Source organism: Columba livia, chromosome 3, assembly GCF_036013475.1.
Source record: "Columba livia isolate bColLiv1 breed racing homer chromosome 3, bColLiv1.pat.W.v2, whole genome shotgun sequence".
Taxonomy (NCBI): Eukaryota; Metazoa; Chordata; class Aves; order Columbiformes; family Columbidae; genus Columba; species Columba livia.
The window spans coordinates 98,675,593-98,693,022 of NC_088604.1; the positions used below are offsets into that span (position 1 = coordinate 98,675,593).

Consider the following 17,430-nt stretch of genomic DNA (forward strand, 5'->3'; position numbering starts at 1 on the left):
CCGGTCACTGGCAATGTCAGTGTTGCCAGTTCAGGTGTATCAAATGTGCTTTCTTAAATGCCTACAACTTTTGGAGGAAGGCAGCTTCTCCTGTAAGACCGGTGTACTCTGCCCTCTAGCGCTAGGTGCACCAATATATGTTTACTTAAATGCATATCGGGGGCAGAATAAAGCCTGAGCAGCAGGTGTTCTTTATATGCCATCCTGGAAAACACGTTTTGTCCTCTATGCCTTATCAGCTGGATATGTTGCTAAATCAAATATAAAGGGTGGGCCTGGAACTGTAGCATGGTATTGCAAGACTCTAAAATAAGAAAGAGGCACTGGGGCATATCTCATTGGATCACATGCAAGACATTTTAGATAACTAATTCTAATTGTGAAGAGGTGAAGACTAACTTTTTATTGCTCACAATGGTGTTAAATAACCCTCTGCTTCACAAAAAAAATTACAAATTGTGATATTCAGAGTTATACTATGCATAGATCTAGCACTAACATATTAGATTGCAAACCACACTTTCCAAGACACTCTAGTGAAAGAACAGACTGGGTTCATTTAGTATCTACATGTATTTCACTTCAATCTCGAAGATGGGAAATAAAGTCATACCAGAATGCAACAGAATTCTTCTATTTTTTTGTCTGTTAAGGCAAAAGCTGCCTGTCACCTCTGACCAGGACCTAAAACAAAGGAAACCAAATCCTTGGAAACTGATTGTTGGAAATTGGTGGTTTTAAACACAGCTATAGCTACAAACTGAATGAAAAGTAACCGTGAGAACTACATCCAAAAGCTAAGATAAGTACTTTATTCTCAGTGATTCGGCTTTTTTTTGCAGTGATACTTCTTACCGCAATTATCCTCTATGTACAATTCTGTTGATTTTCCTGTTCAAATTATTTCATTTGAAAATTAGTACAACACTGATATTTTGATGGATTTCACTTTTGTTAGCATTATCTATCACATAAAACAAGCAGTAGTAGTCATAAGGATAAAAAGTAATAATAAGCATAAAATGTAACAATTGTGCATGGCTGTACATATTGTGTACTGCAATTACTACTGGTTTAGAGCAACATTAAAAAAAAAAAAAAAGCATACTGGTACTAATTTGGGGTTCTCCCATTTTTTAAGTTCAGATATGCTAAGCCTTGTTTGCACAGATGCCAAACATCTGCCTCTTCCCAACAGACAAACAAGGCTTCCATTCTATCTGGGTTTTGTTGGAGCAGCCGTTCCACACTCAGGTCAAATAACAATTTGAATACATTCTTAGACAAAATTGTGAAGACAGCTCTTTCTCACCTTTTCCAAGGCTCTTCTTAATATTTTGCCCAGAAACCTGGTACAAAGCAGTCTGTCACAGCTTTTTAAACTCTTGGGCATGTATTATAATTTTGGATCACTCTACACTCATTTAACTCAGTTGAAGATCTGCCCTTGTAGCATAGCTGACAGGATATTTTTTCCTGAAAAACTAGAAACACTTCTTTCAGGTTGGCAGAGAAAAATAAGTTTCATACGGCTGAGTCTTAATAAGAACATCTTCCTTTTAAATATTCATGATGAGAACCATTAGATTCTGCTAGGAAAATTATACGAACACAATTTGTTAACATTGTCAAGTATCTAGTGCTGCAGAAAATGCAGATGTACATCCTCAATGCCAAGTTCAGTGAAGAGACAGGCTTATACATTCTCTGTTTTCTGAAGATATCTACAAAGTCATTTCCCTTTGTAAACACGTTAGGTAACAAATGACTTTTCTCAGTCCATCAAATGCTCAGCATTTAAGAAGAGAGGAATATTTTGCTCTAATCTTTTTTTTCTGAAGTTTCTACACAACAATAAGGTTCCCACCAAAACACAATTTGGCACTTGGGTCACACCTAATCATTACTGTCCCTGCTTATACTATACTTTTCTGCATTTATTAGACCACTTTTTTCTGGTGGTATTGGCACCACCAGCTCAGGCCGCTGCAGTCTGATACTTTTCACTATAAAACCCACTCCGATTTCTCTTTCATGTAAGGCAGGTAGGAAATTTTTGAGACTAATTTAAAGAAAAAACAAGAACAAACACTTCGCCTAAATGTAATGAATGAATAATAAATAAGAAAAAACAATTACATTAAGAAATCTCCATGTTTCAAAGTAAAAGCTTCAATTTTGCCCGTGAGTGTCCGGATGAGTGAGAGAAGCACATTTTCCTCTCTACAAGAAAAATCAGCTCAAATTTTCCTAAAAACAAAAAACCTCTGTAAGATCAATGTGTATATACTAAGTCTTGAAGAAAACTGTACAAGCTTCTCCATCTCCTCACAGCTGTTAGTCATCTCTACAAAATGGTAAGCTATGCAGGTTTGGAGAGCAGAACCATGTTACAATTGCTTTTCTGAGCTGCATGTGTTGGTTACAAGAGCTTCTGCACTCTCACATGAAGGAACTGAAAACATGCATACAGAGGCATGGATTCACAGAGCCTAAATTTCATCTGGCATCCTGGACTGAATATTTAATCTTTGGGCTTGTCCCTACCCATTGAAGAGGTTAGGCATTCACTGGAATTCGGGATGTGAAACAGTGCCCAGATCACATGAGGAAGCAGCACCATGTAAGGCAAAGGCATGAAGGTAGAAGACAAAAAAATCACAGACAGTTAATGAAGATGTCATGGTACAGAGGCTGGTTTCATTTCAGTGCTTTATTACTTACAACACAGAAACTGAATTTGTCAATATGGGGAAAATATTTAAAGGCACTAATGGATGATGGATGCCTAATGGCTTCCCGTTTTCAATGTGGTGAAGTGTACATTTGCCATATGTGCTTTTAAAAGGTTTCCTTTTTAATTGCAGCTCACCCCCTAGAGGAAACAAACACTTGAATTTCCATGAAAATCAATGAGTATTTCAAGCCCTCAACAACTGTCGAGATCCGAAAGTAAGTTAACAATATATTTGCAATTATGGTGTTGAGAAAATATAACCCTCCTCAAGTTATGGATTAATTAGTAGGAGTCTAAACTGATTGTACTTTCCATGGTCTGAAGTGGAAGTCAGTGGAATACTGATTTTCAGATAGAATTGACACCTTACTAAAAATAAAGATTTAAATAAAGACATTTCAATAGATACAGCACTTCAAAAAATACAGAGAGAATCTATGACTTTCTAGGATAGACTAGTGGTCACGAACTGAGTCATATAGCTATTAAATTAGGAAAATCATTTTGTGAATGAATAGGCAACAGATGTCAGAGACAATAATTCTGTCTCTCTGTTTAGGGTCAATATAATATCATGTTGAGGCAATTAAGTCACTAACATCACTAGCATAAATGCTGAAAGGAAAAGAATAATAATATGGGAAAAGCCAAAAATGTAGGAAAGAGACATGTATAACACTGGAAAGTCAAAAGCTGCAACTTTTCACTGTAAAACCACAACCCTTGCAAAAATTAAAAAATAATCAACACCCACAATATTACGTTATACTTTTTTTACCTCTAGCCTACAAAGAAGAAAACCTTGGGCTCTAAAAGGAAGCAAAACCAGGTCAAATCAAAGATACATGCATACCAAAGCAAGATCTTGAATAAACCTGCTTTGGAATGACTGGGATTTCTAGTGACCCCAATCCCAACCTGCTGGCTCACGTTGCCTCTTCCCCTCCAGCAGAGTGAAAAACTGGCCACTAAATACAATGGACCCAAAGCAAACAGCCTGATCTCTACACCCTGTTTGGAATGGGAGGCAAGAGTGGCTCCTGTGCTATACTGCATAGGGCAACACAATCTGGTTCACTAGCCTTGTCTTTTTATCTTATGTCTGCCTAAAAACTAATTGAAATCAAAGTTATGAAGTGTTCAACTGGACCAATAATATAAAAATTTATAGAAAAATATAAATAATTTCTACATACAAGTGACAAGAACTCCTCTAGGAATCGTAAGAACCGGATGACTTTTCCTTAGACTAGTTTAGCTGCATGTATTCCAATGTGTCATTCAAGGTTTAAAGGTAGAAAAGTCAAGTCCCAATACTTTCAAATTTATCCATTTCTATATTTTTAAAGAACAATCATAAAAGTTACTTGACCACAATTTCTATCAATAAGCATTCATTTTGGCTATGAGTCAGAATATAATCAGACATGAATCTAAAACCAACCAAAATATATTATGGTGAACACTTCCTCAAACATTTTACATTGCTTGTTGATTTATAATAAGGTCGCAGATGAGCACATCAGTAAAACTACCTGTGATGAACTTTCAGTAATGATTTTAATAAGATTGGAATCACAACTATTTGCACTTCAAAATTCTTAAGAATAGTGTTACGGTATGGCAACAAGAGATTAATGGAGATCTTGCAAAAAAGATAAATGGCACTACAAGAATACCAGAAAAATGGGGGGATGGGGGAGAAATTAATCGAACCTATACTTTTGATAAATATTTATTTTTTTGCAGAAGAAAAATGCACACTAGTTTGAGCTGTCATTATGCTAACCTATATCCTATTTTTCATATTATTAGTAATACATAATGTGGTAGTTTATATTCAAAAATAAAACCAGAATGTATATACCTCATGTATTTATCCAGAAATACACTAAGGTTACTATGGTTACGAAAAATCCATTACCTTTGAATACAGAATGAAAAAGTTTGACTTAAAGTGTGCACTATTTATTATAGCGATCATCAACAGCCTTCAGGAGGTTCTCTAACTGGATTCATTTTTCAGTGTCAAAAGTGACCCACCACACCAGTAGCTTATGGCCTGTGTGAGGCAAAGAAATTTGAACTATATGAATTTTTAAGTATGTTTTATACTAACTCAAGATGCAGAAACGGCTTTGAATTTTAAGGCCTTACATTAGATAGTAGGGTCTTGGTACCCTTTTTCCCCAAGTTGTCAAATATGAAATGCTTTAACTTGTACCTGCTACGATATACAAATTCTGTTGGGTCCAGAATAGTGCTTATGCTGTGCTATGATACTTCTAGCTCAACATTTTGTTGTTGCTGTTCCAGTGGTTGTTTGAATAATATCTGAATAAATAACTTGGATATTTCATTAAACTACACCAATAACATTAAAATAGGAAGTCTGATTATCATGCTTCACTGTACTGGCAAATAACAGTCATTTAGCTTCTATATAATAGTTTAAGAGTACTGATATAACTTGGTTATTGACACATTGCGTAACCGTTATCAGAAGAAAATGGATTTTTAGTTTACGATTTTAACAAATGAATTAAACATTCAGGAAAGGAACACAGTGTCTCTCTAATTAAGAATATTTAAGAAACACAGTAGGAAAAACTATTAAACCTGTACATAATATCTTGTCTTCAACAGCTTACAGTTTACTTGTTTTGAGACCTAGATGGTACGAGATCAAAAAGTTATAAAACCACTAAAAAGGTGACTCAGGTCCTGTGAAAGAGGACAACACATCATAAGATTTACCTGCACCATGGCACCATTCATTTCTGAGAGTAGAGTCCCAACAGAGTTCTATTAAGAATTATTTATAAAAAAATGGAACCCATCAGGGTTTAAAGTGCATCCAACCCTTTTAAAAATTATTTTTCATTTCCCCTGAAATAAGGAGTCAGTCATATAATTAGTCAAAACAACTATGAGATACACATCTGACATGCTACTGAGCAGAGAACTCACCTTTTACAACATATTTAGTTTCATTTCCAAAGTAAATCGGTACTCCATTCATATATAAAGTATATTGTGTAATAATACCATTTGGTGTTTTGGGTGGACTCCAACTCATCAGCAGGGACATGGGAAAGGATATTGCTGTGGGTGACTGCACATCTTCAGGGGCTGGTGAAAAAAATGCATAATGTTATATTGTATTTCCACAAATAACAAATAATTTCACTGAGCAGCTACTACCAGAATGATTTTTAGTAAGCTGAAATTTCAGAAGAGATTTTATGCTTGCAACATACCAGCACTTTAAGAACTCTGTTATTACACGTGAGGTATCCTAGCCAAACAGAAACTTCAATGAAAGACAAGGATATGCTTTTTGCCTTTTAGGAGAATAACTATGATCAAATGACTTTATCTTTCCAGCTTGATAACACTGAACAAGGGGAGAGGTACACAGTTTTGGTAGAGTCCTTTTTTTTTTTCTTCAATACAAGTTCTTTTCTCCTCCTTCATGCTTTTTAGTCCTAGTTACAAAGCAGTTATTCTTTCTAATCACAGATGCAGATGCTGTATTCTTAGGTACTGCCCCTTATTTCAGACTTTTCATAATTCAATACACTTAGTAATATTTGTCTAGCCTAGATTTAACGTATATAATGTACTGGAAGTTGGCAATGGATAATAGTTTAAAAGCCAAATTCCCTCACCGTTTCAATGAGTTATATGTGAGAGGCACAAGCAATCCCACTGAATATCACGGGGGGAGCAGAACTCGGGCCTTAGTCTGGGAGGAATATCTTGTAATTTACAAGCTCTGTGCTCTCAATTTAAAACAATAACTAGCAGTGGCTGGCAATGTGAAACAATATAAAGTAATGAATGTTTCAGTAGGGAAACAGGGATAGCTGGAGGGTGTGATATGGTGTCTGTCTTCTGTATCATCCATTTGTTGTTACTAAGAGCATGCAACAAGAGCATCCAAAAATAGAATCTCCACACATTGACTTTTCCTTCAATTCTTCTGAGGGATAAAACACATGTTCCCCATGGTTTTATGTGATCTTTGGAGGAGAAAAAAAAAAAAAAAATAAAATCTATTTCTTGCCTAAATCTACTCTGTATGACAGGAATCTGAAAACAGTGGATGTTTAACTCAAACACATGTAAGAATTCCTGCTTTATTCACTAAGCTGAGAAAATAAAATGAACAATTTATTTTTTTAGTCACTATATTACACCAGAAAGAAATATACAATGCTGTATTTCACGTTTACGTCACAGAGGCCATTAACTATTTGCCTGTCAGAAGCTACACCCTTTCACGGATAATGCCACCAGACAAGCTCAGTTTATTTAGAACTTCCAAGAAGTGACAATAGGATTTTGATTTGATCAGTGCTGCTGGCAGTTGCTAACATGTTCACATCAAAACACTGTTCCAGAAACCTCAGACTGCAATCTTCAGAACTGTCCTCATCAGGACAATGCCTTGCATGACCTGCTTTGGCAGCAGTTCAACACTCCAGCATTCTTTTAATCATTGTGGTTGTAATTCTCATAACTTCATGCTAATCTTTCGTTTTGTTTTATTGGTACTGTATTACTACCTAGTTTACATGAGAAGATAAAACAAAGCACTGTGGAAGGGAGGGAATTTTGAAAACTACTCCACATTATGGAAGATTAACTACTGCCCTATAAATAAACATCAGATTGGACTCAAGTTGCACCAGGGGATGTTCAGATTGGATATGAGGAAAAACTTCTTCGCAGAAAGTGTTGTCAGGCATTGGATCAGGCTGCTCAGGGAAGTGGTTGAGTCACCATACCTGGGGGTGTTTAAAAGACGCAGAGATGAGCATCTTAGGGACATGGTTTACTGCTGGAGTTAGGTTATGGTTGGACTCGATGATCTTGAGTGTCTCTTCCAACCAAAACGATTCTATGATTCTATTAAATTCTTCATTATTTTACTGGTGTGAATTTGGAGTAACTGATTGTTTTAACTGGATTAACATGGCTTTGGGATGATAGAACCGGGAAATGTGGGCTCCAAGTTTAATTGAGAATGGAGTTAGATATGTCACAGATATTTTGGAAGCATTTACTCCAGTAAATGATGTGTATTACTTATCAGCCTAGACTCTAAAGTGAGAATTATAATATATTTTATCTTTCTTTCTGCTCTAGTTCTCAATGTAAGCATAGAAAACACTAATTTACACTCACAAGCTTTAAGTTTGAGCACAACAACATGTGTTCAGAAAAAAAAAAGATAAAAATCTGAACAATGATTAATAAATAACTCAATCAGCATTTGGAGGTTTCATCACACTGAAATAATTGTTGCCTATTGCTGGTGTTTAGCAGTTAAAAGAAACCATGGAAATCAACCGTTTGATTCTCAATTTCATACTGTGCCATACAATCAATTCTTTTTAGTCAGACTGTCTCTAGATTTACTTCTGAGCCATAGTAAAATGAGGAAGCTTTCATTAATCTTTCAGATGCTTCATATTAATGACAAGGCTCTTGCATGAACAATGTAACAGCAATTAAAAAGCCCATTAATCTGCATTACAGCTATTAAAGATGCATGTCATTAAAGGGTATGGAGTTTGATTCATTTTCGCACCCCCCCAAAAAATGGAGCAATTATGGTCTGGCAATGCACTTTGTCATCAAATTAGGTTCGGGTTTTCCAGCAAATGGCTTTGCAGCATTTAGCTCTTCTCCTGTTTTATTATTCATGACTGAAATGTGGAAGTCAAGACCTTTGAAATTACTTTACCTTCTTGTGGAGTGGAGATGTTCAATGCATACAAGCTTTCAGTACAGCCAGCCAAAGTGCAAACAGTTAGGGTTACAGAATAGTTTGTGAAAGGATGCAAACCTGTCAATACACCTGCAACAGAAGAAAGCAAGGTGTTACGCATGTACACTCTACAGACTGATTACGTATGTACACAGACACAAGTAAAACATTAAAGTTTTCTGTTATGGGCTTCCAGAGGCAGAAAAGAAAAATTATTTTAAGGTTTCACTCTTATTAAGCCATTTTGCAAAATAAATTAAGAGTAAATGGTATTTTATTCAATCCTTAATACTAATGATGCAACTAACTTCCTTCAGTTACGCTCACTATAACAGATACTACTTCAAGATTCAGGTGTATATTTTAATACAACAATTACAATAAAGAAGTTTTTTTCTTAGTCCCTGCCTCACAAAGTTTTCTCAGTTATTCTTCCAAGGAATTTTCAATGTCTCCCAGAACAAATGTTTTTAATGCTTCTTCTCCCTATTCATACATAAACTGAAAACTTTTTTGTATGAAACAACCCACTTGTGTTCCATTACTTCAGTGGCAACATAGAGAAGACCATATATCTGCTATACTACTACAGTAACATAATTCAGGTGACACAGTACCCAAGGGTTTACAAGAAAAAAAGATCTGTAATCTTATGCTTTGTCAGGTCCTACTTATGTTAGTGAAGTGGCTAGATTCCCACATATTGATCTACTCCTTGTCACAGTAAATGCAACAAATCACTGCTTACCACTTCAGGAAGTTACACAGTTATTTTGAACTCCAATACACAGAACTACATAGAAAAAAAATGTTGTTTATAGTCATTTTCCGAAACATCAGCAGTTCCCATTTCAAAACAAGTCCGACAAGAAAGTAATATAAACTGAAAATGCAGTAGTAGTTAAAAGGAAGCCAATACATGTCAAGTTTTATTTCAAACCATGTTCTCACCTTGACTCTCACAGCTTTCAGTAAAATCAATGGGGTGTTTCATTTTAAAAAAAATATTTATCTATATAATCTATATCTATGGCAAACTATGTTATTTTGGAAATGTCCAATGCTGGGATTTTGCAAAGCAGCTTCAAAAACAACAGTACCTCAGAGAACCATAATTCTTGCCCAAACATCCCACAGTACTATAACACTGCAAAGCCCCTCAACATTACATGTACACAAATAGGTGGACAAAATTGGTCTTTATTATTACTCTTCATTGAGTGACAACATAGAATGCAACATAACTTTGTTTTTCTAAAAAATGTCTTTTTTTTTCCCCACATAAATTCTTTACACTCACAAAAATGGTCTGGAGAATTTGATGCTGGAAGTTAACGGTTACAACATAAATACATTATTTTCTGAGTGGGACAATCAAAGTCTGTGAATGTATATATTGTGTTTACTAACACGTGTTCACATGGAAAATATGAGATTAGCTTTCACTGAATTACTAATGTTTGTGTCTTTTCTTGTAATTAATTCAAAATCTTTAAAGTTTGGCACTGCAATGATCTTTCTATTTGAATTCTGTGAGGTCCAGTTCTACTTGTAAACACAAAGAGATATTTGGAAGTAATCACGTTTACTTCAGAGTAATGTTGAACTAAAACCAGTTGACTAGAATCTGCTTTCTCTGGTTATAGTTTTGATTTTGCAAGTCCCCCATTAACAGTGGAAAGGCATACTGCCATCTTACTATATAATGTAAATGTGACAAGAAAGAAAAAGCACATTGTGTCAGCCACCGTTCAAGGAACAGTGTCTGTAATCTTCTTGTGATAGACAGCAAGTATTTTTAAGAACATTCAAAATCAGAAAATATGAAATAATGGTGTTTTAGAGCATGACTATCCCTGTAAAGCAGGAATATTGGAAACTACGGTAAATTCTTCAGCGTATAAATTTCTTTTTATTTGCATAAGACTTAGTAGAAAGCACATATTTCCAGATCACAGAGGGTTAAACATTGGAAAGTATAAAAAGTACTATTGGAATTACCTTCAGCGAATAAACACATGGAGAAATCAAATCCTCTAACTGTGACATTTGCAAGTTCTCAGTCAAGAGGAGCATGGTATAGTGTATATGCCATCTCTCTATTCACTCTGCTGTGCTTTAAGAAGCAATTTAGTTTTATTTGTACATTTAGCACTTGTAGCATTCTTTTCTTATGAAGCAGTGAATTAATGCTCCTTGCATTTCTTGATGGAAGACATTCTGTGGGGTCACCAATGGCTTCAGGCACTGAGAGCTGCAGTAGCACACATCCAGAAAGATGCCTGTAGCTGTAGAAGGTTTGGATTGGGCTGTTTGGTTTACTTTTGACAAAGCAGAAAGGTTTTATATAAAGCACGTGCAGTGCAACAGAGTGTACATTCCATAAGTAGGTTTGTGAAGGGCAGTGAGAATTTGAAGAAAAAAAAAATGAACAAACAAAACCCCTTTGCAACAGGTTTATGTTTAAGTAATTTATTCAGCAAAGGCAGCAACTTAAAAAACAATTGTTCATTTCCTAATTAATATTTTCCTTCACATATACTCTTGCACTACTTTCTTTCAACAAAGAAACAGATGTGCCACATAGGTAGGCAATAGAAAGTGCACAGATTTTATTTACATACTTCAGCAAACTACTTTTTTCTCAGCTGCCAACCTATCTATTTGGCCAGCATCCACTGTAATCTGTTCTCCTTCATTATGTTAATCTGTGGGCGGAAAGATTTCTGTCATCTTCAAATCGCTTGTACAGCAATGGTAAACACCTTGGCCTGTCTGTAATTGGACAGGTGTCTGCATTGGTGTCACCCGGCTTTTAATTCAATTAAAGAACTGGCTGCTCTGCTCTCATTACCCACTCATTTCCTCTGCACTTTTAGTCAGTCAGTGCAATTTACACTCAGTGCCTGACTATCTTAGAGTACAGAGTCAGCATGCCCATAGCAAAGATCACCACTGATACACGTGAATTAGTTGATAACACAGCAAAATAAATTTTGCAATAAAAAATAGCCTATGATCCAAGGAAACTGGGTAGACAGCATTAAAAAACTTTCCCTAACTCATCAATGACCACACTCGCAGACTGGTATCGCTTGTCTATACCAAATAATTGCTGATCTGATATGTGAGTGCATCAGGCTTTTTAAGCCAGGATGCTTACGAAGCACAATTTGGCCACAACCACACCTGCATATATTCTACTAATGTTAACAGGGGAGAGGCAGACACTTTGTCCAGGAGATAGAATTAGAGCCATCATCAATATTTAAGAAGAGGGTCAGCCTCCCACATTTGGGATATGAGTCCCATTCATTCTGCCTGCCACTACAGAGCAGCTGAACCCATCTAGACTTCAAATTTACATCACAGACTACGTTCCAAGCCTCAAAATCCACATGGGGAATCAGAGACAGTAAATCATTCTAACACACCAGTTCTATCTGCCCACTCAAAGAACCTTTGGAAATAAATTAAAGTTCTAACACAGACATTTTGACACAGTGACCCCATGAAACTGAATAATGTCATTTGTTAAATATGAATGTAAAGTTAACAGTATAAAAGAGTTATCTGGAATCACACCTAGAACATTAAGAAGCTCACTTTATATGCAAAACTAGTATTTAATTTTCTATACTTTTATTTAAAGGATATTTAATTATTTGCAGCATTTAAAGTAGAAGTTTGGAGTTGTATCAGAGAAAATGTTGGGTTCATTCTTGCATGTAAGAGACAAAAACATTTTCATGGACAGTAGAAAAGGGTCAACAATTAATTTATGGTAAAATGGATGTGTGGACTAGTCAGAGTTAGTTGCATCTTTATATCCACTCCATTCATCATTCTAATGCATACAGTATATAAGAAAATTAAATATCCAGGTTCTTCCTTTCACTTCTTCATGAAACAGACATTTATTTTGCTCAGTACATCTAAAAGGGAGGTATCATATATTTAGGTAGCTCAGCCAGATTCCACAGTATTCTGACAGATTTTGAGTGGAAAAGTAGTACTTCTCATCAAGGAAAAACAGTGGTTTTACCACTAAGGTATGAGGGCTAATATTCTATTCACAAACACTGAAAAATAGATTCAAAGGCAATTATCACATTTTAGCAATTTCCTCATCCAGTTAAAATACTTTTATGAAAGTAGCTGCTTCACTGTTCCAATCTGCCTGCCTGCTTTTTCAGAAAGTTGCTTCAAAACACCACCAGGTCTTCAGAGATGAAAAAGCACACTTGCTTATGGTAACTTATAGAGCTTTGACTCTGCATAATGAATTGGTTAAAGAAATATAAATTGAGGTGATTTTTTTAGAACACATAAATTGAAGGAGTCTTCCCATAAAAACAAAACTACACCCACTTGCTCATGGACATAACTCACACACACACACAAAAGCTATTTTATCTTACAGATATAACACAAATGCTAACGTTCTTTTTCCCCACTTCCACAAAAAAAAAAATGCACTCAGCTAAGGGGATGGAAGAGAAAAATTTTGCAAAGCTAGTTCAATTTTTTTTACAAGTAAATTTAGCTATTTTTAATCATAACCAGGCACTACTTTCATATGCAGCCTGAAAACTCAGCTCTGCTACTGAATATTAAGATTCCCAAAGACGACCACAAAGTTTACCCACACAAATTCCATTTGTTTCACAAGCTGAGTGTAGTTTTTGCCAGAGACTTTTCTTTGACAGGTTTTTTCATTGTTTCCTCCGTAATGCTCTACTTCATAAAGAACTATTTAAAAACACACATATTGCAATTGAAACAACACTTGACCTTATAGATTTACCCGAATTCTTGTTTAAGCTCTTTAAAAAAAATGCCAAATCTCCCCTCCTCAAACCTAAAAACTATTTAGCCAACTTGAATGCCCGAAGTCATACAGCATCTGTCTAACAAAATCACTTGTGTGTCGAGATGCATCATTGCCACAGTACACTTAATCACAGTCCACTGACCAGAAAAGGAAGTCCTCAACTGACTTTGTGTTTTCGACAGATTGTAGCAAAAACTGTTTAAGTACATGAGTCTTGTACATATGCATTGCTGGACTGGAAGCCCGTGTACATCAATCTGTCGCATACATCTGCATTTTTAAAGCATCTTCTACCATAAGTATAGTACAAGTCAGAAAACTTTGAAAAATTCTTGAACAAGAAGGCATCTGTTCCAACTCTTTGACTTATAAGAACAACAAAAAGGTTTACTTTACTTACTGGATTTCTGTGGCTTGGAAAATCCTTTTTTTTCCCCCCAATAGAAAAATCTCATAGCCAACCACACACAAGTTCCACTGGCCTTGAAAAAGCAAATCAGGTTGCAGTGGTTCAAAGAATCCTTTTTATGCTCACCATTGCATAGGACAATTCTCTGGCTGCTTTAATTTACAAAAAATAATCTTAGCCCAAGACTCCATGGAGAGTACTGGTTCTGTAATATTTATCACTACATTATTCTTGATCCTTCTAGATAACTTTTTCATCGTTCATCTTCCGCAGGATGATCAATTTTAAAAGTTTGCAGAGAGAGAAAGACAACTTTCTTTGTAATCTTTTTTTGGGTGTGTCCATAAAAAACATATTAATAATCCTTTCCGTCTTCACGAACATTAAGAAGTTGATTTCTTTTTATTAATAGAAGTATTGGTAAGTAGCTAACTGCAATTTTGATAGAATGTTCAGGTTTATTTAATTGGACAATTTACATTTCATATGAATAAATTTATACAACAACATTGGACTGTAAACGAGATTAATTTGGGTCTAAACTCAATCAAGCTAGAACCTTAATATTGCAGAATATTAATAACATTTATGTTTTAAAATGCATATGTTGAAAAATATGCTGCTACTGTGTTAAGGCCAGGTAAACAAAAGGGGTTACGAACCTACATTCTTCCAGTCTACAGGCACACTGTTTTAGAGTCATCAGGAGCTCAAGCCCCACCTGACAACTCACAGAAACCTCACGGGCATAGACAGCTCTATTGGCTACCCCATGTTGCATCAGCTGTCGCAGTCAAACCAGAATCTGAGCAGGGGCTCAGGTGCAGCTTCTGGCACACTCCTTCAGCTCCTCCCAACGAGAGAGGTGTGTGTACATGTGGGTGAGAGAGACACAGAGACCAAATCTCCTTAAAACACCCACAGGGACAAAACAGGCCAACAACAAGCATTGTGGCCATCAAGACAAGGGTCTCGGTACATGATGCTTCTTTGTGTCAGAAAGAGATATACAGCCTTCACACAGTATGGTGTGGCACTGTAAGGCACATACTGTGATCCTTCTGGCTATGGGAAATACTTAGATGTTCTTGGTTATCTATCTGTGCTTCTGACCAAAGGTTACCTCTACAAAAAGAGGACAAAGAATTGCATTAAAATGACAACCATCCTTGTATTTAAGAGTGGTTCAAGCACCTGGTGAAGCAGCTCATGAAAGCCATATCTTCAATACAAAGTTTCAGCTTCTATTACTTTAAACGTTTTGTCAGACTTTTGTTGTAAGTAAATACAAGCTAAATATACCAAATCTGCTTAGTATGTTGTGACTCTCTGTATCTTCATGAAATGTTTCAGAATCTTAGAAATTTGTCCCAATTTGGGAGTGTGGATTTGGGGGTCCTCCTAGTGCTCTGGCTCTGTATCATAGAACCATCAAACGTCCCAAGTTGGAAGGGACCCACAAGGACCAGTGAGTACAACTCCTCTTGGTTTGCAATGCTTTTCCACAAATTTACAAAAGTTTCATTAACTGCAGCAAAGAAGTTTTGAGTATAAAATATTTGCACAAACCAAGAGCTTTCAAGTAATTTCAAGTGCACGAAAGTATTATCTAAGTAATTCACTGATAGCTTCAGGCAGCAAACTACCTGGCTGAGATAAATTTCTTATGCGCCCCGTGTAGATCAAAATATCCCAAAGTAAAACCACATTTTCTAAGAGCCACCCAGCAGCAAACTCTCATTTTAGGCTCAGCCTGCCAGCGCAGGCACTCCCCAGCCTGCAGCATGGCCATTCTCGGCTCCTGGGCTGTGGGGAGCAGCCAGCCCCCCGCTGTCTCTGGGGCTGCCCCTGCGTGCCCTGGGACTCCCAAAAAATGCTGGAGGCAGGGCTCAGGGTGCAGAAGCTGGTCACAGAGCTACAAGCTGCTTTGGCAGCACCTGCTCAAGCCCAGCAGAGCTCTCCCCAAGAGGGAGAACCACTCAGCCAGCTGCATTTCGCTGAGCACAGGCGTTTGTCAGTCCAGCAGCAAGCTGAGCCCGGGCTTGTCAGTCATGGCAGGAGGTCCCATCTCCTCTTCTGAGGGACTCCCTAGATAGAGCTCTTTCAAAGCCGAGGCGCAGCCGAGCCACTTTGATTAACCATATTAAATCATTAAATTAACTTTTCCTGAGATATTCATCTGCCAAGCATAAAAGACTAAAAGGTGAAGAGTAATTGCAAACACGTGTCAAGGGAAGGAGGGAACATGCAGGGCATTCAGAGGGGAAGCCGCCGACAACAATTTTCTTGTTATCACATGTGCAGCCACAACTCCAGCACTTGGCTATTGTGGTGATGACACAGGCAGGATGAACTGCAAAAAACATAGAAAATTAAAAGAGTCTGTAACAGGAATACCAAACATACATGAATTCATTTGCAGAATATTTTATTTAAATATTATTTGCAGCTTTTGCTAGCATTCTTCACTGCCCGTAACTGGGAGATGGCAAAATTTCAAGGCTTGTGGATCTCCTGAATTCTCTAACCAGAGCAATCTGAATTACAAAATGTTTTTCTCATATGTGCCTGACAAGAGAAGCATCAGAGGGTTGTGATCAGAGGCACAAAATTCGGTCGGAGGCAAGACATCCAGCATTGATTCTGGGGCCGATACTGCTCAACATCTTAATTAATGACCTTGATGATGAGGGAAATGTGAACCCTCAGTGAATTTGTGGATGACACAAAAGGGCAACTAAGATGATAAAGGGAAAGTAGCACATCTCTTATGAGGAGAGGCTGAAAGAGCTGGGACTGATCGGTCCAGAAAAGAGAAGGCTCAGAGTGATCTATCAAGATGTATAAACACTTGATGGGAGGGAATAAAGAGGACACTAGGCTCATGTCAGTAGTGCCCAGTGATAGGACAAGAGTCAATGGGCACAAACTGAAACACATGAAATTCCACCTGAACACAAGAAAACACTTTCTTACTGTGAGAGTGGTCAAACACTGGAACAAGCTTCCCATAGAGGAATATCGCCATCTGTGGAGATATTCAAAACTTGACTGGACTTGGACCTGGGAAACCTGGTTCAGCTGACCTTGCTTGAGCTGTGGGGATGGACTAGATGATCTCAAGAGGTCACTTCCAACCCAAATGAGCCTGTAATTCTGTGATATTACGTATTCCAGAGGAAAATAGAAGCAACAGCTGCTCACAAACCACACTGGAAGAGTATGTTCTAAAGCTTCTTTTGTTTGTTTAAATACTGATCCTAGTTTACATTCCAAATTTTGATGGCAGCATAGCAATAGCATGTGGAATGCACTTGAATGCAGAGTAAAGCAACCCAGCCTTTATGAAAAAAAATCTTCGATGTGTTGACCCTGTACTTCCTTTATTACTCTGCTGAGTGTCACTGGCTGTATCCAAAGTGTATCAATGTTATTACATGGTTTTTTTGCAGGCAAAATGTGCTAGCACAGTATTCCTTGAACCCCAAACATTAACACTCTAACTTTATACTCATCCAAGAATACAGATCCTGAACACCATGTTGAAATATCAAATACACTTCTGGTTCAACAGCCAGAACCTCATTTTAAGGATTTAAATCTGCTGAATATTCCTTTCTTGGATGAAAGTGAGAAAAACAGTTTGACATTTTGAAGATTACAAGGGTCAG

The 17,430-nt window shown here is 36.9% G+C and overlaps 1 protein-coding gene across 1 annotated transcript in view; it reads right to left on the reverse strand.

Annotated features, from left to right (window-relative positions):
* Positions 1–17,430, reverse strand: part of USH2A (usherin) — a 387,004-nt gene that overhangs the window by 209,415 nt on the left and 160,159 nt on the right. The window contains exons 31-32 of the mRNA XM_065058452.1: positions 8,493–8,606; positions 5,708–5,869 (exon numbers count right to left, since the gene is read on the reverse strand). Of these exons, the coding sequence (XP_064914524.1) occupies positions 5,708–5,869; positions 8,493–8,606 (276 nt within the window). The remainder of the gene's footprint in view (positions 1–5,707; positions 5,870–8,492; positions 8,607–17,430) is intronic.